The sequence below is a fragment of the Rhinolophus ferrumequinum genome, chromosome 24 (assembly GCF_004115265.2).
Source record: "Rhinolophus ferrumequinum isolate MPI-CBG mRhiFer1 chromosome 24, mRhiFer1_v1.p, whole genome shotgun sequence".
Lineage (NCBI taxonomy): Eukaryota > Metazoa > Chordata > Mammalia > Chiroptera > Rhinolophidae > Rhinolophus > Rhinolophus ferrumequinum.
In genome coordinates this window covers 40,590,387-40,617,111 of record NC_046307.1, presented here as the reverse complement: position 1 = coordinate 40,617,111, position 26,725 = coordinate 40,590,387, and the positions used below count along the sequence as shown (strand labels likewise).

General features: G+C 42.5%; 1 protein-coding gene across 1 annotated transcript in view; it reads right to left on the bottom strand.

Moving 5' to 3' along the window:
• BAIAP2L1 (BAR/IMD domain containing adaptor protein 2 like 1) overlaps window positions 1-26,725 on the bottom strand; it is a 75,642-nt gene that overhangs the window by 12,631 nt on the left and 36,286 nt on the right. Inside the window, exons 4-10 of the mRNA XM_033095940.1 lie at window positions 9,758-9,819; window positions 9,584-9,655; window positions 8,081-8,218; window positions 7,264-7,416; window positions 4,889-5,056; window positions 2,354-2,438; window positions 421-628 (exon numbers count right to left, since the gene is read on the bottom strand). Of these exons, the coding sequence (XP_032951831.1) occupies window positions 421-628; window positions 2,354-2,438; window positions 4,889-5,056; window positions 7,264-7,416; window positions 8,081-8,218; window positions 9,584-9,655; window positions 9,758-9,819 (886 nt within the window). The remainder of the gene's footprint in view (window positions 1-420; window positions 629-2,353; window positions 2,439-4,888; window positions 5,057-7,263; window positions 7,417-8,080; window positions 8,219-9,583; window positions 9,656-9,757; window positions 9,820-26,725) is intronic.

Below are 26,725 nucleotides of genomic sequence, written 5' to 3'. Positions count from 1 at the left end.
AGAAAACCAATTTAAACTACTGACAGTAAAGCTTCTGCATACACTCACGGCTGAACTGCTGCTACTGGCATGTAAACCATTTATGAGCTAAGTCTGATAGTGTATCCGCTATTCAGATTATCCTTGAGAAATCCGAGTCACATCTTTAAAAATAAAAGATTTAAACCTACTTTCAGAGGTGATTTCATAGATCTATTCACGCATCAAATTTATCTCTATGTGCACATGCATTCAGGAAACAGCCTGGGACAGAGTAACTGCAGCTAAGTAAACTAGAGCTAGAACTCAGTTATCACCTTAATTTTGCCTAAATGCCAGAAAGTCCACGACGACAACCTGCTGCTAAAAGGAGAGACATGGGACTTTGAAGTGCTGGGCCTCACGACTGACTATGCAGTGGCAGCCCCCACTGAGACTTACGCCTTGGTGGTGTCATGCTCTCCGTAAAGCCAGCCGTCCTTCTCCTCGGAGACGAGCAGCGTGATGACGTCTCCCTGTGCAAAGCTAAGTAAGGTCTGGTTGGTGCCAGCGGTATGTGGAAAGATGGTTTTCACTTTCTGCTTTTTCATCATGTTCAGTCCAGTTGCAACAGAAACCGATCGCTGTAAACTGGGGTCATCGGAAGAATCTGTTAAAATCGAACATGGCTTTTAACAGATGGCTTTTCAAAGGATGATAATTAGGCCAATTCCAACACACAACCGTCAGAAACCCACCCCTTCCCACCCTGCCAGCAGTGGTGCTTCTCAAACCCCGACCGTGCTCTATTCCCACACCAGACCCTTGCCTGCGTGGACTCAAGGAACGTGCAGAGTCAGAGCCATGGCCCGACGTCTCACAGAGGCTCCCTGAGGCTCATGGCTCTTTTGCAGACCGAGAGGATGAAGTCAGCATGCGCGCCAAGCATTTGACGGGCCTCTTAGAGAGGCAGACTGCTCCGCCACCAACCAGATGGTCCCTCTATGTTTCCCTTCCCCTGCTCTTGGTCCAATTCACAAAGGCAGTGGGAGGCATCGCCTCCAATCCAACTGCCACGCCCCAGGTCACAAAGGAAAGGAGGAAACTGGGAATGCAGATGTTCTTGCCGCTGTGGCTGCTCAACGTGTCACCCATGAGTGTGGTCAGGATGCGGTGAGGACGGCCCTCTCAGTGCTGCAGCTTCTGCGCAGGTGCTCTTCTCGTCCACACGACTCACCCAGGACCACAGCTGGCCCGTGGCCAGCTCCACAGCCCGTTGCACAGCGCGAAGCGCGACCATGCATTTGTGTCTCAAATACGGGCCGATACTTACCGCTCAAAAAAATTGGAGTTTTTCTTCTTTTCAGGTATTTTTTCCAATCAAATTTTGCTTTAAGCCTAGTACTTAAAACAATGCCAAGATCTCTTTCTGCTTTATTCTTGCAGATTCTTAATGATTACAACATAAACTTTGCCATCTGCTTAACATCCACTAATTACCTTGGTAGTGTTGAGTCCACCAGCAAATTTCATTTAGCAATTATTTCATTTCTCTTTTTTCAAAGAACCACTTGAATGGTTGGGATGCACACCATATTATATACTTTAACTTTATACTCTGCAGAACTTATAGCCTTTCCCTCAAAGGCAAATGACTATAGATGATAATCTTCCCAGTTGCTATTCAGAAAATCCCATCTTCCCCCGACAGCTGCAAACGCTCTAATTTGGGGGCTCTGCCTAGGATACAACTTCATTACCAACTTTCATACCAAGGGGCTTGTGAGACACCCCACACAGAGACAGGGTCAGCCACCACGACAGTCTCCAGGGTCCTGGGTGCCAAAGACTGCAGGCAGAGATGAGCCTAACCAAAGCCGCCTGAAATGTCTGTGAATAACTGGTCCTGATTTATTACAATGGAATCAACAGAGTTAATTTAAGCAGTTCGAACTTAAGTCGCCAGGAAGCGTGATGTGCTGTTAGAGATGATGAAATTCACTGATTATAATTCAAACTAAGCCTACTGGTAAGATGAACAACTATAATTTTAATTTTGCCACGTGAACTTTTATTGTTTTATTGAAAAAAGAAATATGGAACACACACTGATGTGTGGCTCTCTGTACATTATATCCCATTTTAAAATATAACACTTTTCAATAGTATATTTACTCTTGTAAATATCAATCAGTATACAGAATTGTATGTGTCAAAGAAATGTGTCACTTATAAAATGTCTTACGGTTTTGTCATAAATCCAGAACTTTATTTGCTGTGAGGTGTAAGCTCCTCCAAGCCAGGGTTGGATTATGTGCTATCGTACATGCTTATTTATCTCTACCTTACATTTATCCAAAATATTTAAAAAGGTATTTCAAAAGAAATATCTTACCTGAATTCCGTGCAACTGTTGCTGGGTTATTAAACATATCAATCAAAGGACTGGTATTCGCTCTGGCTGAAGGAGCTGGGGGCACCTTTGGCAAATATTTAGAAAGGGTGACATCATCATCTTTCCCATCTTGTGAAAAAAGTCTTTATTATTTTAATATTAACACAGCAATGGAATTACAGATTCTTAGGGCTGTTTTGTATTATATGCTTTAAATTCCACTTTCTTTCCAAAGTTCTCTTAGTTGCAGGGCAATGCCCCATTTTGAATTATTTCAGTACCACATTTTTTCAAACAAAACAGTTACTCCCCATTTCCCCTGCTCCCTGGCAACCACTAATCTACTTTCTGTTTCTGTGGATTTTAGCCTCCCTCTTAGGTGCTACTTGGCTACAGGAGTCTACATTTGAAATCATTTTTCCACTAACAAATGATTTCACAGAAATCATTTCACAGATTTCACAGAAATCATTTTTCCACAGAATTGAGTGCATCGCTCCATTAATTTCTAACAGTCTGTTTTGCTAACAAGAAGTCTGGTATCAACAGGATTCTCTTTCCTTTGTAAGTAATCTATTTTTCCCCTCCCTAGAAGTCTTCAGAATCTATCCCTAACATTCTGCAGTGTATTAGGTTTTGGTCTTTTCCATTCATCCAGGCTCACTCTGGCTGCCGTGCTGAAGACCAGGCAGAAGGCTCAGAAGTGGTCTCTGCAGGGACCGCCTCAGAGCGGTGAGGGGTGAGCAGCGGCTGGACCTGGGACATGCTTTGAAGGTGGAAACGAGGATGTGCCCATGGATTGTTTGTGGATGTAAGAGAAAGAGAGGAGTTGCCATTTTGTGTCTTCTGACCTACGGGATGGGGAAGGCTGTGGAGAAGCAGGTATAGAGTGAGAAACTCAGTCATCTGGTTTTGCACAAGGGGAATGAGATCTTCATTACATATCTGGGTGGTGATGTCGAGTAGGCAGCTGACTCTATCCCGTGTCTCAACTGGTCTAACATTATGTTTATCCTCTTTCTGATTTTTTAAAAAATAAATCCTCTTTATGTTTTTGCACTGTGTTCTGGGAGAGTGTTTTGGTTTAATTTTCCAAGCGGTTCCATTCTGCTAACAAGTCCAACTATTGTTTTGTTTTGTTTGTTTCTTTGAAGGGCGGAGAGAAATGAAGAACAAAAACTTTTATTTTAGAAAAATTTCAAACAGGTGCAGAAGTGAATAGCACAATAAATCTCCATGTACCCAACACCTAGTTTCAATAATTATCATGTCCTGGCCAGTCTTATTTCATGTATGCCCCACCCATCTTTCCTCACGCCCAGATTATTTTAAAGCAATCCTACACATATCATTTTAAGTATAATGATAATCCAATTTTCAGTTCCCCAGATTTCTAGTTGACTTCTCTGTGGATGGAACATCTTTTCGTCTCCTTCTAAAGACTTCTCCTCTGCCTATTGGCCCTGTGGCCTCCAATACTGGTCCTTCCAGTTTTCCTTCTGGTGCATCGTGTTACGATACTGCTTCCCACACCTGCCCAGTGATTCCTGCTTATCTGCGAACACTTGTATGTATGGCGTCCCTGGATTTTGCCCGTTCTTCTTATCACACACTATCCATGATGAGGCAGGAAGAGGGAAGACACAGGAGTGTGCCTGACCTCTTCTGTCCAAACATGCCATTTCGGCCAGCAGACAAAAGCCCCTGCTGTTTGGCACATGGGGGACAAGAGGAAGGGACCGACCAGCCTAGCTGGTATGAATCAGCTCCTAGCCAACTGTATAGAGCAGTGGGCACCCCAGCTTCTCTCCTCTGCTCGCGTCCTCTGGCTCTGCTCTCACTGTTGGAGAAATTTCTGGAGAAACCCTGCCCTGCACATCCTCGGGGCTGACGCTCCCTTCTATGTTGGTCTCCAGTCACCAGTCTTTGAGACTCCTTCCGCACTCTGGCCCACTGGCAGCACCTTCTCTCTATTCTGTTGGCTGCTCTCTAGTATCCTGGCTGTCATTTCAGACAGTTTTACAGTTTTAGACAGAGAGGTAGGGTGGACTCATGCTCAAACCACCTGCTCAACCCGACTCTCCATATGTGTTTGTGAAAAGTACTAAGGCCCAGATTCAAAGAACAGCAAACTAGTGCACAAATTTATCACGTTGAATATTTGGGTGACTGTTTTTTTCTGAAGTGTCTTATATTGTGATGAATGGCATCCGAGTTTTGCTAATCTATTCTCTAACACACCTATGTACTTCCTTCACCGAGGATAAACTTATAAAGTCGGAACCACCACAATTGAAAACTAACAATAAAACTTCTAAAACGTGAAAACAGTGCTAAACATAGTACAAAACATTTGCACAGCTAATTCCGACTCTGACGGTAATGGGATAAAAGTGAGAAGACAGGTCTTAGCAGTAATAAAGGAGGGCTTGTGATTTCCGCTAACAAAAAAGGCCTTGATCCTTCGTGCAGATCGGGCCCAAATCATAGTAGTAAATACACAACTGAAATCTCAAAGTGATAACCAGTTCCTACCACGTTGCTTCTCTCGATCATTGGTGAAGGCTGAGGCGTTCCGGATATTGGGGTAGTGATAGGGGTCTTTATTTCTTCTATCATATTGATGACTTCCTCTGGTACTTTGGTGGCATCCCCACAGGTTTCCTGCCACCTAGGCAGCTTGGAATTGAGTAATTCTGCAGACTACAAATCCAAAAAAAAACAAAACTGAAGCCAAATGTGTATTGTTCAAAGAGTTGACAAAAATTACTTCAAATACTATCACTGATGACATATTACTGGCTTGCCACCAGAAGTAGGGGAGCTTTGAGTTAAATTCAAAGAGCGCTTTAAGCATCTATCTGCTGTGTCTTACTTGCTGAGAAGGATGTGGCTTCCTATTCTAAAGGAATTTACCCTCTACCTCCCTGTGAATAGAGTTGAAGACTAATACAAGGAAGGTAAATGATTAAGAACAAGTTCAAAAATTAACAGGAAAGGGCTGAGCAATCTGTATTCATCTCACTGTTTTCCCAAGGGCCCCAGAAATGCCAATCACTGCTTCCTTCTGCCCACTCCTACCAGGAGCACCTTCACCACAGGTGATAGGACGAGGAGCAGACTCTTTGACCCCAGGGAATCAGATTTACATGTCAGAAGTGACTCAGACCTACCCCGAGAAGTTCATTGGTGGGACACAGGACTAGAGGCAGGTTTAGTGTCAGGTACAGTGCCGCGGGGATGCCCTGGCCACAGCTGACTGGGGCTCTGCAGAGAAGCTGGTCTACAGAGCAGAATGACAGAGGAAGTGCCACAGCCCCAGAGGCAGAGGCAGTTGTCCCTGGCTCCCGTGAGCCTGGCTCAGCTTCTTACAACTAGACTCACAGAGGTTCCCTGAAAGCCTTTCAATGAACCCCCTTTCCAGGGCAGCAATCTGGTTGGAAAAGGGAAGTAGGGAACTTTTTTGGAAGCTATTTTCATTGCAACCATGCTGTTTTTACTTAGACTTTGTGTTCTTAGGTGTGCGGGGGGTGTTGATGTAAATCCTGAGAGGGCAGAGCCTCTCCCCCAAACCACCTCTGCCCCCCAACTGTAACCCTGACACATCAGTTGCTTGGGTCTGCTTCATCCAAGGAACCAGTGAAAGGACTGGGACGCTTTAGCTGGGATAAGAGAAGGCACCAAAAGGATTTTCAGAGAGTTGAAGAGACTTCCCGTATAGAAAGAAGTAGATTGGGTTTGTGTCACTCTCGAAAGCCTAACTGGGGACCCAAGGTTGAACGTAAGAAAGACTGCCAACAACTACACCTCTCTGGCAATAGGCTGGGTTGCCGCATGACAGTGAGTGACCCAACGCTGGCAGGACATCGCCAGAGGAAGAGGGATTCAAGGCTGCTTCTGTCCCTCTCCAGCCTATGACCCTGCCCAGGAGGCCACCCTCACCGTGGAGGCGACGTTGCTGAAATGAGTGCAGGTATACTGGCGACAGCAGTGATCACCTAACACAGCAATTATTTCCTGGAACAATTGCAGATCTTAGGTATTTAGATTTGGTAGCTGAATATCCCTTAAAGTTGCCACGACTTTATGGAGTATGTAACATATGATATATGCACACATACAAGGCCAAGAGGAAGTTGCCTCATATCCAAGCTCTCACATAGCTTCTCATAGCATGGAGCACTCTCCAAATTACTTTTTTATGAGTAACAATGAATCATTAACTTCAATCAATGCTACTTTCGGATATTACATAGGTCCCATGGAATCCCTAATTTATAAAAAGAAGAGGGAAGGAAATTTAACACACGTCTTGTAATGATTTGTGGGGAGTAAAGCCTCACAGCGGCACGTACTGAAAGAGGGCAGTAAGCCAAGTCACTCAGCTGATGGATCCTTGAAGAGGAATGAAAAGTAACCAAGACCAACTGTCCTGATGCTGTGATTGTGTCTGTGGCCTGGGATACAATTTACACTGACACCAGGTACACGGAACCCCCGTGAGCATCTCAGACCACCCAGGTGGGGTGGACCTGGGGCCTGCTGGGACTCACCCCATGGTTCTGGTGAAGACACTGATGCTGAAATTGCATTACTGAAGAGTCCAAGAAAAGCCGACTCATAGGTGAGCAAAGGAGCAAAGTGCCAGTTCTCAATTATTAAACATGATTTTATAAAAGATTTTAAATATGGATGTAGTACTAAGTTAATTAAATATCACAAGCCGACATTTGACAATTTCATCAATATTTCTAAAACTGTACATATTCAAGTTGGACCCAAATTATTTCTTTGAAATCTCATTGGCAAAAAGGTCCAGTGCTTTATGTTGGCATGTATGGAAGCATTTTGGGGGCATTTAAATATGAAATAAAATCAATACATGCAACACAACTTGCTGTCACACCCACCTGCAGGTGATAATAATGCATATGATTCGCAAAGCTACAGTGTTTGTCAACCAGAAAGCAGAAGCGCCTTTTTTCTTCAAGTAGAGCTTCTTTGCAACCCTCTGCAATAAATTTCTGGATTTCACTCTGGCGAGAAGTAACGGTTTCTACATACTAGGAAAATAAATAATAATTATACAAGTAAGACACGAGGAAGCAAATAGCTACACACCCTGACATTTATCTTCTTCCATCTTTATACCGGTTTATTTTGATAATGGAGTAACTATTAAATGCAGATAAACATAAGACAAAATAACAAAGCTGTAATCTGACCTGAGCAGATACCATCATTCTCATTAAGATCCCTGACTCACGCGTGAAGAGAAGTTGCCAAAGGCCTTACATTCCACTTGGCAATTTGCACAAATATTACTTCGTACTCCACACGTTCCATTGTAAAAGCATGGGCTTTGGACCAGAAAGTTCAAGTTCAAACCCCAGGTCCAAGTGTTAACCATATGACTTAACCCAAGCCTCATTTTATCCATCTGTAAAATGGGGATAGTGATGCCAGTAATGGAGCGTCTCTTACCCCACCCCTCCTTCCCCCCATACCAAGCGAGGAGAACATGCCAACGTTTTTAGGAGGCCACTCATTGTTCTGAACTCCGGGAAACTCTGCGGCCTTCAGCTCACCCTAAGCCAAAATGCTTCTTTTCAACTTCAATAGCAGCACAATAGTACATGGATCAAGCCCAGGCTGACTGAGGGAGCAAGCTTCCCTGTAAACTGCACAAATCACCAACCACCAACAAAGTAGGGTGGAGGAGCTCACCTCAATTTCTTTGTGCTCATATTTGAGTGCATTTCGTCCTCCTTGACTTTTCCTTCTGATCTTCTTCAATTCGGCTTGAGATTTCTCCAAGGAATCTAATCTACTCCTGTGTTCCGTTTGGTATCTTTTGAGAGTGGCCTGTAAGTTAAATGTTGCATATTTTACTGCAGCAACTACTAACTCTCAGGCAGTTAGTTATCTGCTAACATTTTCAGTGCGCGTGGGTGGGTGTGGCCACACTTCCCACTCCCTCACCTGGCCCTGCACACCCTCACCTCACACTGCCCTCACCTGACCGTGGCCCTGCACACCCTCACCTGGCCCTGCACACCCTCACCTGGCCCTGCCCTCTTCCCTTTAACATTCACTGCTTTGTCCTAAAGTTCCGTGTTTATATAAGGGGCCCTTGACCTGAAGGGCAGCTCTTGGAGGACAACAATGTCTTTTCTTGTTCTTGTTCCTTCTTTCCTTAAAGATTTCTGGACACTGGGTGGGTCAGTAAATGCTTTGGTGGATGAACTATTTGGTGGATGAAACTATTAAATCCCATGTTCCTGATTATTTTATGACTTCTGATTTCAAGAAAGAGAATGAGGAAGTATAATCACTTCTGCTTATTTGGGTGTTGTGTAGCAGCGTTGTTTGGAAACTAACAGACCCGGGTTAGAACTCTGGCTTCTTCCCTCACTTCCTGTGCGATCTCAGCAATTACTAATTTCTCTAAAATCCATCTTTCCCGTCTAATCTGTACAGTGAGGATAGTAAGAGTACTGACACCATGGAGATCCTGCAGGGATAAAAACCAGTGTATGGCAAGTGCTTGGCATTACACCCCCTCAGCAGTCACAGGTGGTTGCGTAGCCTTCTTCCAGGGTACACAGAGCACGTGCACGCAGGGGCACTGCTTACAGCCACATGGGGTCTTGGTGAGAAGACAGGGGGCCTTGGGTGGCAAAGAAAGCAGCTACTCTACAGCAAACAGAGAAGCTAGAAAGAGCCCTGTGTGCTGGGCCGGGAGTCCAGGAGGAAGGAGAAAACTGCTGGAATCAAGACTATGGCTGACAGGAAGCGATGGCACACAGGAGTGGTCTCTGACAAGCCTTGGGAGCCCTAGCTGGTGTTCTCCCATGCACCTCCCACATCCTGAAGTTCTGCTTTGTGAAACTAACAGCTGCCTCAATGCAGACACAGATGTCATCAGCATATGTGTGTTCTTTGAAAACAACGCTTTCCAGAAGCAGTATGATTCCTCGCAATAATTTTTCTATGCTTTAAAAACAGCTCCCAAGTGTTAGCAAAAATGAATCACTCAGCCCGGAGGGGCCTTGTTGGTCTTGTGCGCTGATGTACAAACACCACCAAACTCCATCCCTGTTTGCTGCTGCTGAGTAAACAGTGAGGAAGTTCTCCCCAGGGTGGGAGACCAGGCAGGGGCAGCCTCCCAGAGAGCGGCCCCGTGCCCCACGCCTGCCTCCATCCACGCAGGTGGAACCCTGTACTCACGTTCATGTATTTTACATCAAGTTCTGTCTTCTTCTCCAGCTCGTGTATAATCTCTTTATGGAATGTTTTGAACTGTTAACAAGATGAAATAAAAAATTCATACCAGATTTGAGACTAAGCAAAATAAAATTTAAAAATAAATATATTTTGTAAATACAAAAAGAGTTCACATACATTTTCTTTAAAACTCTCATCGAGTTTCTTGTGGGTAATTGAAATCTCAATGAGAACACGGCCTGTGAATAAAATCAGATATGTTAGGGGGAAAAGCCATTGTGTGTTTTTTGTGAAGAGATTAAGGAAAGTAAAATCGTGAAGCACAGTCCATGCTGCCCTTAGAACCTGTAAGCGGGCATCAGGCCTTGACACTCAGAAACACTGAGAAACACTGAATGTGTCCCCACGGTGGGGGTGGATTCCAGAGGGACACAGCTGATAGCAAACTTACTCTACAACATCGTTCATTAAAGGAATGCCAACTTTGCCTTAAAACTCACATTGTTCTTTCTATATTTACTCATTCTCTAAGCTGAATTTGATTTATCTAATGTAATTTTTAAATTCTCTTGGTCATTACAGTAACTAACTATAGGAAGAAATGACTTATTTTGATCTAACCCCCGGAGTATCTGATAATCATAAAAGATAAAGGTTATTTTCTCTTTCTTATATTAGGTCATGTATCATCCTGGAAAATATTAACGCCGTGAGAAACTCACAGTGGGGACAGTGTTCTGCCTCGTTTCTCATGGGACTACGCCACTTCTTGGAAGCATCTGCAGCCACATGACAGAAGAATGTTCTAGGACAAAGGAGTCTTACTCCAAATGCAGCGAGATGACCACTTGATTTGCAAAGCACATCTTATGCAGTTCGTGGCAGTATACACATCTCTGCTACTGAACTCTGATAAATGTGAACAAGAGCCTCTCTCTGCCAAGTTATCTACAGGAATGAACCAATAGGTCTAATACCTAAGAACTGAGAGGACCATACAATCATTTGGAACCCCCACCAGACCATACCAAACAACAATAAAATGTGCTGGGTGGATCATCCCACAGTTCAGTGGACAGACTAAAAGGAATTCTCTGGGTGAAATGAAAGGCTGTAGATGACGGAAAATTAAAATTACGACTGTAGTAGAATATGGGGAAAGAGAAAAAGAACACCAACTGGACTATGACTTCAGCTGTCACCTCTATGCAAGTGACTCTACCATGCCCTGTTCTCAAAACATTTTAGGACATCTGACTTTCAAATGGCCAGCCCGGTCTTTCCTCTCATCTTCTGACTCAGAAAGTTAACCCTTTCCTGAACACATCCACCTGGCTGCCCTATTAGGCACCTCATATTCAACATACCTAAAAGTGAACTCACCCCGTTCTCTAATCCCAGCTCCTGGCTGCCAGGCAGCCAGTCACGCCCGTGTCATATCCAACAATAAAGACTCATGCCCTTGTGTGTGTGGTACCATCACTTGGGCCACTTCTAGGGTGAGCCCATGCCCCTTACACATCCTGCTTCCTTGGGTAACAAATGCGCCAGCCTTCCCTGCTCAGGAGAGAAGGCACATGGGAATGACACATGTGACGTCTATGTTCACCCAATAATCTGTTCCACTGGAGTGGAAGAGCCTCCCGAGTCCAAACCCCTCCAACACATTGAAACCTGCCAGCTGGACCTCTTGGGAGTCTCCCACCCACAAAACTATCATTTCTCTTTACTCCCAGCTCGTTCTCTTCTGATCTTCTTCCTTACAGATGACAGTGACCTTTCCAAATGCAAATATTACACGCCATTCCCCCGACCTCTCCCCACGGTGTTCCAGATAAACCAACTCCTCAGCATGAAGCCCATGTGGGGGCAAAGTCCTGTGAGCATATAACCTTATCAAGTTATAAAGTCGTATGTACATAACCTGTAAGTCCCCAAGCATCACGATTCCAGGAACCTCTGACAGATCAGCCTGCTGGATAAATAGGACAGTGAGGCTGACACATCCCCAGCATTCATGGTTCCGCCATGCCAAATGATCAGAATACCCACGGTACATCCTTACTGATACTGAGTTCATTTATTCCATAATTAAGTTCTCCTAAAGCTCAACATGAAACAGAGTTCTTCACAAAGGAAACCCTTACATGGCCAAGAATACAGTTACATTAATGTCAGTTCATATCATCTAGTCATTTCAGATATTGAAATAATCTAAGTTACTTTCCCATCTACTTTCAACCCATAAATAATTCCTGGTTAGAGATAAAAAACAACAAAAAAGCCCACTTCAATTATTTGAAAATCAAGCCCTCTATTCTTGGCAAATGAGATCTACTTAAAAAAGAGGCTAAAAATAACTTGGCTTAAATCAGAGTGATTCAAGCTAGAATTAAGGCATTCCCATTTTTGTTTTCATACTGTCACGAACTCCACAACCTTATATAATGCGGATCTCTGAGAGGCGTGTGGCCAAAACCAAAGTACGTGCTGGTGTGGACACTGCTGAACGTGGTGCTCTGGCCTGGGGGCCCCCACCCACCACATACCCTCTTGCCCATGGTTTCTCCCTGCCGACAGCGCGGTGGAAAGGCTCCGTGAAAAGCCCATTCACTCTGGGCGCAGGAGCGGAACACGTGACCGTATCCATGTTATTCCTGTCCCTCTCAGTTCGTGGAATTCAAATGCCAACCTCAGAGCAGCAGCCACTGAGTCCTCGGTCATAAAAAGGATTAAAAAACATCTTTACTGTGATTATGCAAGCTGCCAAAATGTATCTTGAAACAGAAAATGAAAACAGCCTTTATGTTCAACCTACAGAAGTTTATTCTTAAATATAGCCAGGAGTTACTTTATGCCTAAAACGTGGTATCGCACACGTTTACTCTTAGCCCTGTAACCTACTTTTTCATAAATTACACTTGAGAAGAAAAAATTTTTTTTGAAAAAAGAGGGTGGAGTTGAGAAAGCACAGCCCAGACTCTAATGGAGCAGAACTAAATACACACCCAACCAGGAATCAACGCGCCGATCCCAGAAATCACAGCACTGGAAGCACTGGGCCAACCACTTCCTTTTTCCCCTTTCAGGTTCTGACTTAACATTTTGGGAAGAAACTCACAGTAAGTATAGCAATGTGACTCAGTCTGAATAAATCATATTCTTAAGTGGTGATGTTAAAGGATTTAAAATATATACCTATTTTACAATCATGAACTTGACATAATTAAGTCAATGTCTAACATCAACTTTCCATAAATTCATACAAATAATAACTAATTTTAGGAACCATGAACAAATATGGCCGTTTTTGTCCGACAATACTGTATTAAGGTATACATTTAACCTATAGGCAGTATGGACTTAAAAGAAAAAGTTGAATAAAAATTAAAAGAGCATTATTGCTATGAATACATAGTTGTCATCTAAAATATAGATTAGTCATTGCCCTATTAATATAGCTTCAATTAGATAATTCTTTACCAAGTCACAGTATAAATTTCAATGAACCAAATGGAGATTACTGGTGGACCTGAGCACAGAACATGGAGGCATAAACATTCTTTTTCATTTATACATATATATCCTAGGTAATTAGAACACGTTTATTATTTCACAAGAGCAGACAGCAATGACTGAATCACACACCCCTTTCTCCATGTTGCTTCACGTAGGATCAGACAGTAGAATGACAGGTGGAAGCCAGCCTACTACTGGCCTAAAGTGCTACTACATGGGTTCCAGTAAAACTGACCAACATGTCACTGGAAAAGGGATATACATTTTCCTGACAATTTCCCAATATCAAATGTGATGAGGAGAAAATAGAATGATGGCAGTAAAAGCAAACTACACAGCTGGGGTATGTACTCTACAGACTAGAGCCACCAACACGGAATTCACACACAGGCAGATTATGTCACAAACATGGGACCAAACTTGAAAGGCTTTGCTGGCATCTAAGAGCTCCCAGGGGCTGTTCAAACTCAATCCCTGGGTGGAGTCAGAGGTGCTCTCCCCTGGTCAGTGGTGACACTGTAAACAGTGGGTATAACACCAAATAAGTAACAGGATGAGTATGTCACTGAACATTCCTCCAAAGGTGTAGCTTCTGATTTAACCAACTACCGTACAAACAGCTCTAACTGACGTCTTGCACACACACTACAAGTCTTCTACCCCGACCGTGATTTACCCCATCTTAGGAAGACAAGTGGGACAAACATAAGTTACGCAACAGAATTATACGCTGTGCTCAAGTACTCTCATTGTTTGAGGTGAAAGTAATATGTACAAGATCTACATGAAGAAAATGACAAAACTCTGATGAAAGAAACTGAAGATCTAAGTAAGTGGAGAGATATTCCACGTTCATGGGTAACAAGACTATATTGTTAACATTCTATCCAACCTGATCTACAAATTCAATACAATTGGAATAAAAATCCCAGCAAGTTATTTTGAATATCAACAAAGTATTTCTAAAGTTTATATGGAAAACAGAAGATCCAAAATAGCCGACACAATCCTGAAGAACCAAGTCAGAGCACTGATGCTACTTGACTTCAAAACTATTGTAGTTATATAAAAACTACAATAACCAACACAGTGTTACTGGGGAAAGAATGGACAAATAGATGGGACAGAAAACAGAGCCCAGAAAGAGACCTACAGAATACAGTCAACTGATCTCTGACAAAGAAGCCAAGTCAATTTAATGGAGAAAGGATAATCCTTTCAACAAATGACGTTGAACAAGTAACTGGACATACACTAGCAACAAAATTAATCTAGACTCTGACTTTACGTCCTTTACAAAAATTAATTCAAAATGCAAAATATAAAACTTTTAGAAGATAATGCCAGAGAAAATCTACACGATCTTCGTTTAGTGATGTTTTTAGATATAACACCAAAAGCATGATCCGTGAATGAAAAAAATCATTAAATTAAAAACTTCTGGTATGTAAGAGACAAGAGAATGAAAAGACAAATCACAAACTGGGAGAAAATATTTACAACACACATCTGACGGAGGACTTGTATCCAAAATATATATATATAAAAAACTCTTAAAATTCAACAATAAGAAAAATACCTCAATTTAAAAAGAGCAAAAAATCCAAACAGATACCTCACCAAAAACGATATACAGGGCCGACCCGGTGGCTCAGGCGGTTGGAGCTCTGTGCTCCTAACTCTGAAGGCTCCCAGTTCGATTTCCACTTGGGACAGTGGGCTCTCAACCACAAGGTTGCCAGTTCGATTCCTCGAGTCCTGCAAGGGATGGTGGGCAGCGCCCCCTGCAACTAAGATTGAACACGGCACCTTGAGCTGAGGTGCCGCTGAGCTCCCAGATGGTTCAGTTGGTTGGAGCGTGTCCTCTCAACCACAAGGTTGCCAGTTCAATTCCTCGACTCCCGCAAGGGATGGTGGGCTGTGCCGCCTGCAACTAGCAATGGCAACTGGACCTGGAGCTGAGCTGCGCCCTCCACAACTAAGACTGAAAGGACAACAACTTGAAGCTGAACGGCGCCCTCCACAACTAAGATTGAAAGGACAACAACTTGACTTGGAAAAAAGTCCTGGAAGTACACACTGTTCCCCAATAAAGTCCTGTTCCCCTTCCCCAATAAAAAAATCTTTAAAAAAAAAGAAAAAAGAAAAGCCAATGTTCGGAAAACCAAAATGGCAAATAAGCATATGGAAAGATGCTCTACATTATGTGCCAGGAATCGGAAATTAAAACAACGAGCTACAACTCGTTGGCTATCAGAACAGCCAACATCCAGAAAACTGACCCCACCAAATGCCGGTGAGGACGTGGAGCAGCGGGAGCTCTTGTTCACTACTGGTGGGAACGCAACACGGTAGCCACTGCGCAAGGCAGTCTGGCAGTTTCTTATAAACAGTCTTAACCACTTGATCCAGTAATTGTGCTCCTAGGTTTTTACCCAAATCACTTGAAATCTTAAGTCCACAGAAATATCTGTATATGCACGTTGATAGCAGTTTTATTCATATTGCCAAAAACTGGAAGCAACCAAGACGAATAATAAACTGTGGTACATCTGTACAATTGAGTATTATTCAGGGATAAAACAGAAATGAACTAGTAAGCCACAAAAACACATGGGGGAAGCTTAAGTACATGTTGCTTAGTGAAAGAAGTCAATCTGAAAAGTCTACATACTACACAATTCCAACTAAATGACATTCTGGAAAAGGCAAAACTATAGTGACAGTAAAAAGATCAGTGGTTGCCAAGGGTGGAGGGGTGGGGCGTGGTGGATACTGTGACAGTAGGTATATGTCATGAAACATATGTCAAAACTCATAGAATGCAAAGAGTAACAGTTGATAATAAAGTATCAATACTGGTTAATCATTTGTAACAAATGTACCACACCAATGCAAGATGTTAAAAATAGGGGAAATTTTGAGTGGGGAAGAGAGCAGTATGTGGGAACTCTGGGTAAGATCTGCTCAATTTTCTATAAACCTGTAACTGCGCTAAAAAATATAGTCTATTAACTAACACCAAAAAAAAAAAAAAACCTGCTTGGAGGAAAACACATGCAGTGTCTCAGTTTTCTGGAAGTTGCATGTGGACAAGAACTTGACCTGGTTCCCAGTTACTTGCGTGCTGCAGTGCCTGCCTGGCACACCACGTGCCTCAAAAGTCTGGTCAATAAATACAGTGAACAAACAAATGAAAGGGGGAATGAAGTGAAACAGAATGTAGAGAAGTACAGCGACGGCAGGAAAAGAAACTCCAGCAAAAGCCTGACCCACCAAAGGTGGCATCTGTAGTTATCTGATTTTATTACTATATGATATTTATCACAGACATTCCTACAGGAAAAATTGCTGTTGTTGAACCTGAATGCCTGGTCCTCAGCTTGCCCTCCTTTTCCCCTACACGGACATGACTGTACTCAGGCTTCTGTGTGGAGCACCGACTGTGGCCGCATTTGATGTGAGCACCGGCGTCTGTCTGAGTGACCCAGAGCCCAGCAGAGCAAGCCCTCGCAGGCAGGCCTGGCAGCCATGCAGAGCTGTTTCCATCCTTGGAGCCTTCAGGAGCAAATTCCTGGCAGCTTTTATTTAACCGAGGTTTAGTAACACCGCCGAGGTCTGGTCTCAGAGGATCCTGAACCACAAACAAGATAATCTTTTTTAAAAAACAAGGGTCATTTTGGTTTACAAAATTTTCATTTTGCCAAACAAGAAGCTACAATACCGGACTATGTGGATTCAGTGCTGGACACTTGGCAACCCATGCTGTGAGGATTAAGTGTCCTAACAAGGGAAATGTGCCAAGGGCAAGACACACACTAGACACTGTGTTAGGTTCCCTCTAGCTTCCTGATTTCTGGTAAAAAGTGCGAAAGGAAAAGAGATGATGCAGAAAGGAGCAAGTTGGTATAAATCACTTACTTTGGGAAGTCTGGAAATACAAGTGAAACAAGATGGTAGCTAGAGATGGCAACATTAAACTTTTTTTACTTTTTATTTTTAAGAAAGGGGATGACTTAACAAGGTTTGAGGAAAGAATAAATGAAAACCAATAAACCCCATATGACTGACATATGAATTCTTAACTTGTATGTAACAAATGCTTTAAAAATAAACTACTCTGGATTTTTTTTTTTTTTTTATTCTGGATATTTTAAAGTCAAGTCTTTTCAGCAAGGGAGAGAGCAAGTACAAGTCCAGAACAATCAGAGATCTCGTCCCTCAATATCCAAGGTGCTACCTAGTGGAGATGTCCTTCCTGAAAATTATAATCAAATACTGGGTCAAAGAGCAGGGAGACTCAAGGCTTACGTGACACTCTTGTCATGAGGACAGAGAGATTGATTCAGGAAGCAAACGGAACGTTTATTACCCACTGATGAGCAATTAAACTAATTTAGCCTACCTGCTGTACCCTAGTATTGTCAAGTTAAACAAAATACAGGATTTGCGATGAAGACAAAATATTTCCCAAGTAGGATTTTAATGTACTACTCTTATTTTAGCTAAAAGGACAATGTCAATTTATTCATGTGTATCAATTATATATCACACAGAAATAATTTATCAATTTTACATCCACATACAGATTACAAGTGATTGTTTTCTTTATATATGAATGTAAAATACAGCATTAAAAGATTGAAAGTTTTCTATAAGCTATTATATTAAGTGAGGCAAGTTAACATTAATTATTTATCTTCCTTTTTCATTGATTAGTAGATTAAGGCTAAAACACAACCATGATACTAAAAAAAAATGAAAGCAGGTGTATTATCAATAATAAATGAAGCTGACAACTAGTTATTCCCTATGATATCACTAATTAACTGTAGACATTTCCATTTAAGCTTAAAAATGCTATACCTGAAATTTAAAAAAGTTCTTTAAAAATATTAAAACGGGACCCAAAACACAAAGGTATGGACAAGGCCCAGATAGAGAAGGCACTAAGACACAGCTCCAATTCAGGATTACTGAGGAAAACCATCTTGAACATTTTAAGTAAAGAGTTTTTTTTTAAGAAAGAACTAAGGTTTTTTTTGTTGTCTTGTTTTCAAGCAACCATTTCTAATTGAACAAGTTTAAAAACACAAAATGAAAACAGGGCTACAGCTCCCACCTTACAGTCAGAAAGCCATTTATCCCTTTGATGTAACCACACACCCTATGTGGATGTTGGGTGGTACTATATGATGTGAATTTAAGGGAGATTCCACACAATCTAGTATCCATTTTATTATATCTCTTACACCACACTGACTACTGAAACACAGAACAAGAACAGAAAGAACAACTCAGTGTTTCTGTAGTTCAAATGTCATCCCACGTCCTCCTGGCTTTGAGGAAAGATGAGACACCAGCACACAACTGCAGGGTCCTCAGAGACAGTGACAGCTAGGAGGGGTCGTCCTTCCCTGTGCCGAGCGCTGTGCCGAGTGCTGTGCCAACCGCCCTCCAGAGATGGCCCATTGGGTCCTCACAACCTACCAGGGATACAGCTATTATCCTCATCATGCACAGGAGGAAACGGAGGCTTTGAGATGATTTCCCCAAGGTTACACGAGCACCAAAGGTGCTGGGGCCGTAACGGGGACTCATGTCTGACCCTGAGCGTGTGCTCTTAAACTACTCTGCACCCTCGCTCACATGTGCGAAGAGAAATCCTGTACAAGAGGAATCAGATTTTCCCTACGAGGTACCCAAGGACGGAACGATGCCCAGCATATGTGAACCCCAGGGAAAGGAACATCCATCTCCTTAACACCAGCCATACCACTTTAATCATTAGTGCTGTGTTAAAATGGAACCGGCCACCTCGAGGGGCTGGGCAGTATCACAAAAGCATCATGCACTGGGTGAGGCCTGGCCTGGTCAGTGAAGCCATTTCAGCTCAGAGGGTTTGGGTCAGGCAGGAAGTAAAACCAAAGTGGTAAGACTGTCTCCCCACGGCACACCCTGAAAACCTTTCCCCCACACTTGTCATGGCTCAATGACACACAAAGTGACCTAACTCCAAGTCAAACAAAGTGGTCACCGGCTATCTGGCTTTCTGATGCACCTGAAATTCTGAAACGCTAAAAAATGCTTTAGGAAAGGAAGCAAGCAGGCATAAAAAGATGATTACCTATTACAAACGGCAGGGAACCCCACTGCCTGCCATACACACGACTCACGCTGGACAAGGGGCCGGCTCGGAAAAGGGCTGGGCTGCCACCCCGAGTGGCACGTTCCTGCTACACGGGGAGGAAGGGCTGGGCGCAGGAGGCCTCCCCGGTCCTACTTGCACTCTGCCTCCCCACGTCCATCTGTACGGTGGACATGTAAATGGACAGCCCCTTAGAGGAGCCGGTGAGAGTCAAATGGGAACACGGCAGTGCAGCACCTGACATGCCGTGTTTCGGACTGAGGGAAGCCACAGGGCACGGAGCGGTGAGTATCAGTGTCGCTGGGCAAGTGAGCCAGGGTCCGTCTTATTCACAGGGACATAGAACTACACGTTTCCACAGTGAACTCCGGACTCGTTTCCCGGTGCCGTGTGGACATCTCCACGGGGTCTAACAGGTACCCCACACCTAACACACCTGAAAGCAAACCCTGACTCGCCACCACCACATTCCTTCTCCAGACTTGACAGCAAGCCCCACGTCTCTCTCCCCGATCCTAGTGCAAACGCCATTCCTTCTCACCTGGACTGAACAACGGCCTCCCAACCAGTTTCCCGGTTTCCACCCTTCTAGTCCACTCTTCACACAGAAGCCAGGAAGAAGCTTTGAAAATGCAAGTCAAACCACATCACCCCCGAGTTCCAAGCCGGCAGAGGCTCCCCACCCCCACCCCCACCCCCACCCCCACCCCCACCGCAGGCAGCATTCTTTCCATGACCCACAGGGCCCTACATGACCTGGCCCCACCCTCGAGCTTGCTCTGCCTCAAGACCTCATCTCCTCCCGCTCTTCTATCCTTCACTGCACCTCCACTGACTGGATTCCACACTGTGTTATCCAAGCACACAAGCCCCAGGGCCTTTGCACTGGAAGGGGCTCCCCAGACGTATGGCTCTCTCTACAGCATGGCCCTGACCACTCTACCTAACCCAGCCCCACTCCACCCCTTCTCTCCATCACCCAGTGGGGCTCCTCATCTTATTACTACCTGGCATACAGACCGGTTTAACACCCACTAGAGGGCCACTGAGTCATTGATTTTTTCCTAGTGACTAGAACAATGCCTACCAGATAGCAGATGTCATTTGAATGAGCATATTATGATTTAAATTTTAATTTCTTATGAATTCAAAGAAATATGTATGGAATGTTAAATTTTAAAAAAAGCAGTGTATAAAAGTGTTTATATAACTACAGGTTTTAATTATGTAAAAACAAGATGTTTTAAAATAATAAAGATAAAAACTGTTTATTAGGTTCATTTTTTAGTAAAGGGATTCAATTTAAAAAACGTGAATATTTTAATACTCATTATAAAATGAAAGTATAGTTCCAAACTTAGAGGAGTCATAAGTTATTTTAAAATATTAATATGAAATGGGAAGCTGGGCAGGACTGAGTAGAGAATAAAAGTGAGATGAGATTAAAATATTTAGTCATACACATACAAACACACACACACACACACACACACACACACAGAAAAGAGAGACCTTAGTACGTCACAGATTCTATTGTTACAACAATGGAAGCCACTGACTATCAGCCATGGATTTGAGCCATAAATACATGAATCATATATGTATCAGCTTCACTGCACTCAAGAGTTATAGAAATAGACTTATTTTGGACTCTATGAGTCCAGTCCTCAGTTGTAAAGAGTTTGCCATTTAATTTGCTTCTTTAGTCACCTTGCAATTTTTATTTTATCTGTGAACCTATGCTCCTAAAATATAAGTCAGCTTTTAATAACTCAAAAGCTTTCAGTTCCAATAATATGAATTCTTATTTCAATTTGAAATGAAACACACAGAATCTGTAGCCGGGCACTCAGAAGAACAAGGCTCTAATTTTAATTTGTACCCATTATCTCCCATGATCCTTTCCACGAGTCCTAAATGTCAGGCAAACTGAAATATCTCATCCCTCTATCTGTTCCCTCACCAGAAACCATCACCATTCCTACCTCCAATGCTGACCAAAGGTATACAGCACCCCCTGAGTTTCCTTCCACCCCCTCCACCCCATATGCAGGCGTGGCCATCTCTTCCCACGAAATCCTATAGCCTTTGTACCTTTTACTCGTGCACTCGGTCCTGTGTTAAAGCTATGTATATATACATTTTCATAATCTCACTTACCGTATTGTAGGTACCTTGAAGGTGGGGACCAAGTTTATTAATGCTGCACATGATAGCCATGGTTTCGAGAGCCTAGAGAAACCTGGTTCATAGTTAGAATGCAAGAGCCCAATACCCTTACCTGATACACTCATTTAGTTGATCAACAAACATTCCTAGGCTCCTCCTAGAGTATGTATCTACTTCTCAGATCCTCAGCTCACCTTAAGTTTCACTGAGCAGGGCAGAGATGGCCCGTTGTTCTAAGTGCTGCTAGCCCCCACCTCTGGAACTTCCCTACAGCAGACACCGCTAAAGGATCGGCCCTCCCACCTCAGAGGACTGTTGTGAGTTAAACGAGCCTCCTGAATTCTGCATTTCCAGTAATGCTGACAAAATCCATTTACTGCATGATTCGCACTGGGTTGGGGCCACGACAACTCTTCATGGAGTTACGGTGAGGTGTTGGTAGGACACATGGCAAGTGCTGTAAAGCACAGAGCAAACTGTCTCAAAGACTTCTGACCAACCTGGATCCCAACTCAGGTGTTCAGGTTTCTCCTCTGGTGAAACGTTGAGGAGAATAAGGGCATGACTAGATGTTAATGACATTGCTGCAGGCTGCCGCATTTTCTAGGGCGCCAGGAAACGTGTGCAACTAGCCTTCTGAATTATCACAATGTCTATTATTATATTTGGTATGAATTAGATTATTCCATATTGGGAACTCCTCAGAAGTGGCATACTTACGTTTTTTTTGTTGTTTCTTTATTTTTGTAATTCAATACACCTAACATAAATTTACCAATAGTGCCATTTTGTACATTCATAATGTACAACCATCACCACTATCCAGTTCAAAGACATTTTCACCACCCCAAAAGGAAAACCTGTCCGTACCCACTAAGCAGTCATTCCCCACTCTCCTCCCCCCGCCACTGGCAACCCCCAATCTTTCTGTCACTTATGGATTTGCTGACTTTGGAAATTTCATATAAATGGAATGATATAATACCATGTTTCCCCAAAAATAAGACTTACCCTGAAAATAAGCCCCAGTTAAGATCGTCAGCCAGACGGACGCATTTAGTACGTTATGACAGTGTTCCAGAAGATGATGTGACTGTATTTGAATAAATGTAGATTGTTGTACATGAAAAAATAAGACATCTCCTGAAAATACCCCCTAACGCATCTTTTGGAGCAAAAATTAATATAAGACCCGGTCTTATTTTCAGGGAAATACGGTATAAGACCGGTCTTATTTTTGGGGAAACACGGTATGTGACCTTTTTATCTGGCTTCTTTCACTTGGCATGTTTTCAAGGCTCTTCCATGTTATAGCAGGTATCAGTAATTCACTATTTTTTATGACTGGATACCATTCCAATGTATGAATATACTATATTTTGTTTATCCATTCACAGCTTCTAGACATTTGGGTTGTTTCCACCTTTTGGCCACTGTTATTTTCGCGGGCATATGTTTCACATCTCTTGAGTAGAATCTAAAGAATAGAATTGCTAGGTCATATGGTAAATCTGTATTTAAATTTTGAGGAACAGGCAGACTCTTTTCCAAAGTAGCTGCTCCATTTTACTTTCCTACCAGCAGTGTATGAGGGTTCCAATTTCTCTATCTTTGCCAGCACTTGATATTGTCTATTTTTTAATCAGAGCCACCCTGTTGGGTATGCAGTGGAGTCTCCTTGTGTTGATTTGCATTTCCCCAACGGCTGGTGATGCTGAGCATTTTTTCATGTGCTTGTTGGCACCTTTTCTTTTCATAATTTTGTTAAGTTATCCAGAACAGGAGACAGTACGTGAGGAAGGGCACTTCCTCCCCACACTTTCAGAATCCCACCTGCACGAACAAGGAATCTACCTAATCCCAGCCCAGGCTGTCACTCTCCACCATGGTATCTGTGTGTGCTTGGGAACATGTGGCAAGCCAGGCCTGCATCATTCACGAGTCTACCTACACTTGTCTTTGGCGTGTCCCTCACCCTTCTCTGTAGTCATCCTCCTTCCTCAACCTGTCACAGGGGCCGCACCCCTCCGCGTTTCCTGTGCATCAGTCCAGAGCCACTTTCTTGGCATGCTGCCAAGCACCTCCCCCTCCTCTTTGTGTTAGAACTTGGTGGTTTTGTTCCGGACACATGAGTTAAGGCCTAGCACAGGGCCACGAAGAGTTAGACACTGCGCATTAGTAAGAGGATGAGAGCAGCTCTCGGGAACAATGACGGTGGCAGTGGTAAGGCAGCGCCCCGGGCTCCCCTGAGCCACCACCCCTCACTGCAGTCTGTGCAGCCTGTGCCCCTGGCCAGCTATCCTTTGCTATGGCCGACAGTGTAGCCATCTTGAGTTGACAGGACACACAATATCCTTTAAGGAGAAAAAGACCAATTTGAATAATTGTGAAAATTGTGTTTAAACAAGATAATCTGCTCTTCACACACTTCAAAATTCAAAGATTTAAGAGAATGGCCAATCAGAATAAAGTCTAATGAAAAACAGGCTACGATGTTCCAAGTTTACAGTCAGGATGTGTCCATCGTGCAATCAGGAAGCATTAAATGTTAAATTGACTAATCTTGACAACTCGGGTTTTTTACATCTGTAGTTTTTTACTAATCATACAGTACATCATTTGCACATTTAGTTACTTCAAAGCCTAGAGAAGGAATGCTTTTCTTATAACTACTGATCATATCTGAAGGAAACACAAAATACAGACTTACACATGCCGAATCTGTTTCAGACTATATGATGTTTGCTATTTAACAGGCCTTTTATCTGCTGAGCCCTAATGGGCACGATAATCTTGACTGCCACATAATAAAGCACATCGGAAAAAGCCCGTCTCACTGACATACAGAAAATTCAATTGGCATGAGAGGCCAGAGAGCTGGCATACCGCCTGGATCAAATTATCAGGTTAATGCAAAAGTAACTGCGGTTTTTGCAATTATTTTTAACCCTTTAAACCGCAATTATTTTTGTACCAACCTAATAACTAGCCATTAACCACCTAGGTGACCTCAGAAAGTTAGTTACTTACTCTCTTTGAACCCCCGTTTCCTCATCTGTAAAATGGAAATAATAGATGTGTCAGAGGGCTATGATGATGACTGCAGGAGTCAATATTTGTAAAATGCTCAGAACAGCGCCTGGCACACAGCAGGTGCTATTTATTGTTCAGCAAATAAAATAAGTTCCCTGTTGACTGTTTCCTATTTTTGTGGGAAAGATTTTAATTTCTTTAAAGTGAGCCAAGCTTACAACTAAAAGTTAAGTGGTTTTGGTCAATAATAACTGCTTTGGCTCAACTTAGCTCTCCCATCCACTCTGGTATGAATTCTTTCATTTAATCTAGACCTTAGAAATATGTTTGTAATATTTTTGTGAATTCATAACATTTCTTTTAAAATACTTAAGATTTTTTTCCCTGTTCTTAAGACCCAAGACTCTCAGGTTGGGTTTTGAGTATCAACAAGTCAAAACCATAATAAATATTTTTTAAAAAATGGCACGACCTATAAACATTCTATCAATAACAAAAGAAAACCTATGATTTTCTAGATTGCCTGGTGGTGAGAGGATAAAAACCTTCTGTTCTGTGCCCAATTTAAGAAACTGGCCCAAACAATTTAATAACTGATTCAAAATAATGTAATAGCTGACTAAACTGGAACAAAATAACATACTCTAAATTTATGTAATGGCGAGCTGTAAGGACCTCAAAGCAAATTTGTAAACTCCCCAAAGAAAGTCTCCTGTTATTCTTTGAGAAATAAATGAGAACAAGCTTTATTTTTCTATGCTTTAAGATGTTAAAACAGGTTCAAACTTCCTTTTAAATATTTTGCCAAAACATTTTCCCCTGACCATTTCTGTTTTTCCTTTCCTTTCTGTTTTCCTACCTTTTCAATATTTTCTAAGTTTTTAAAAATAAATGTTGTTTGATTTAGGGACAAAACTGGAAGTTTCACACAAATTTCAGTTTCTTCTTTTAAATGAGTACTGCTCCTTGAGCTGAACTGTGCATGTGATAGAGATTTATGTGTGTGACTACAGGCACACACCCGGACAACCTGAGTCACATCAATTATTATTCATGTGACTTATTATTTAACAGTGAAACACAGCAGATTAAACTATTTCAGCTGCCACATTCTGACTACAGAGCTCTAGTTTTTGGCTTTTCGTTTGTTTGTTCATGCCTCCCAACAAGGCAGGAGGGTTATGCTCTTGACCTTCCTCTGGCTATGGTGGTTAGAATCATGCTGTGAATGGATGCTAAACCCAAGCATTTAGGCAGCACGTGCTGAGGAACTGCTTTTTCTTTGCAGAAAAGGGTATCAAATCCCTCCCAAGATCACTCAGTCCACACATTTAAGAAACTGCATGACACTAATGGTCTTCTACCATCGGGTTAAGGGGCCTTAGGGGCCAAACTTCTCTGTTGGAACCACTCAGCTCTGCCATCGTAGCCTGAACTGCAGCCTGAAAGCAGCCCTAGAAAACACATGAACCAATGGGCATGGCTGTGTGCCAATAAAATTTTATTTACAAATAGGTGCTGGTCAGCCCCCTGGCTCCGAGTTTGCTCGCCCTGGCAGGTAAGGTACAACTGATACAAGCTGATGCTTTAGCAAAATGAATTTGAAAGAGACTTCAAAATATTTGGCAATTCTTATTGTAATCTTCAAGTAGTTGAGAGGATTCAGCATAAAAGTGACTAGAATTTGGTATTTCTCTTCAATCATTAATATTTTCCTATCACTTTCAATTACAGTTGAAAAAAGAAATGACACATATTCTGAATATTCTCTAAATAGGAGAATAGACTATTCAGAAAGGACTTTTTATTTTCAAGAGAAAATGATCAGGAAATGACTTTTTTGGGGGAAGGGTATGTATCCGCAAGATTTATAGAAAACTGAAATCTGCCATTATTTCTTTCAGGTAATTAATAACTTTCAGGTAATTAAATAACTTACAAATTTTGGTTATTTACATTGAAATATTTTCCATAAAGTCTGAGTCATCTCCCCCTGCAAAACTTACAGAACACCTTTGTTCATTTGCATACAACAAAAAATAAAGGGGGCATTTCTACTGCTTTGCAAATTCTAAATATTTTACGAGAATTTTTATCAAGCGGAAAATCATATTACATCAACTATTTCTATTTTCGAAGAAGTAAACTATATTAATTAAATCAGGGGAGCTTCACCATTGCCTGGCATTTCTCCTTTGCATTTCTCGGTGACTCCCAATGTCTCCATAGATGAGCCCAGCATGGAGAAGAGCCAAAAGATGACAATAAAACCCTTA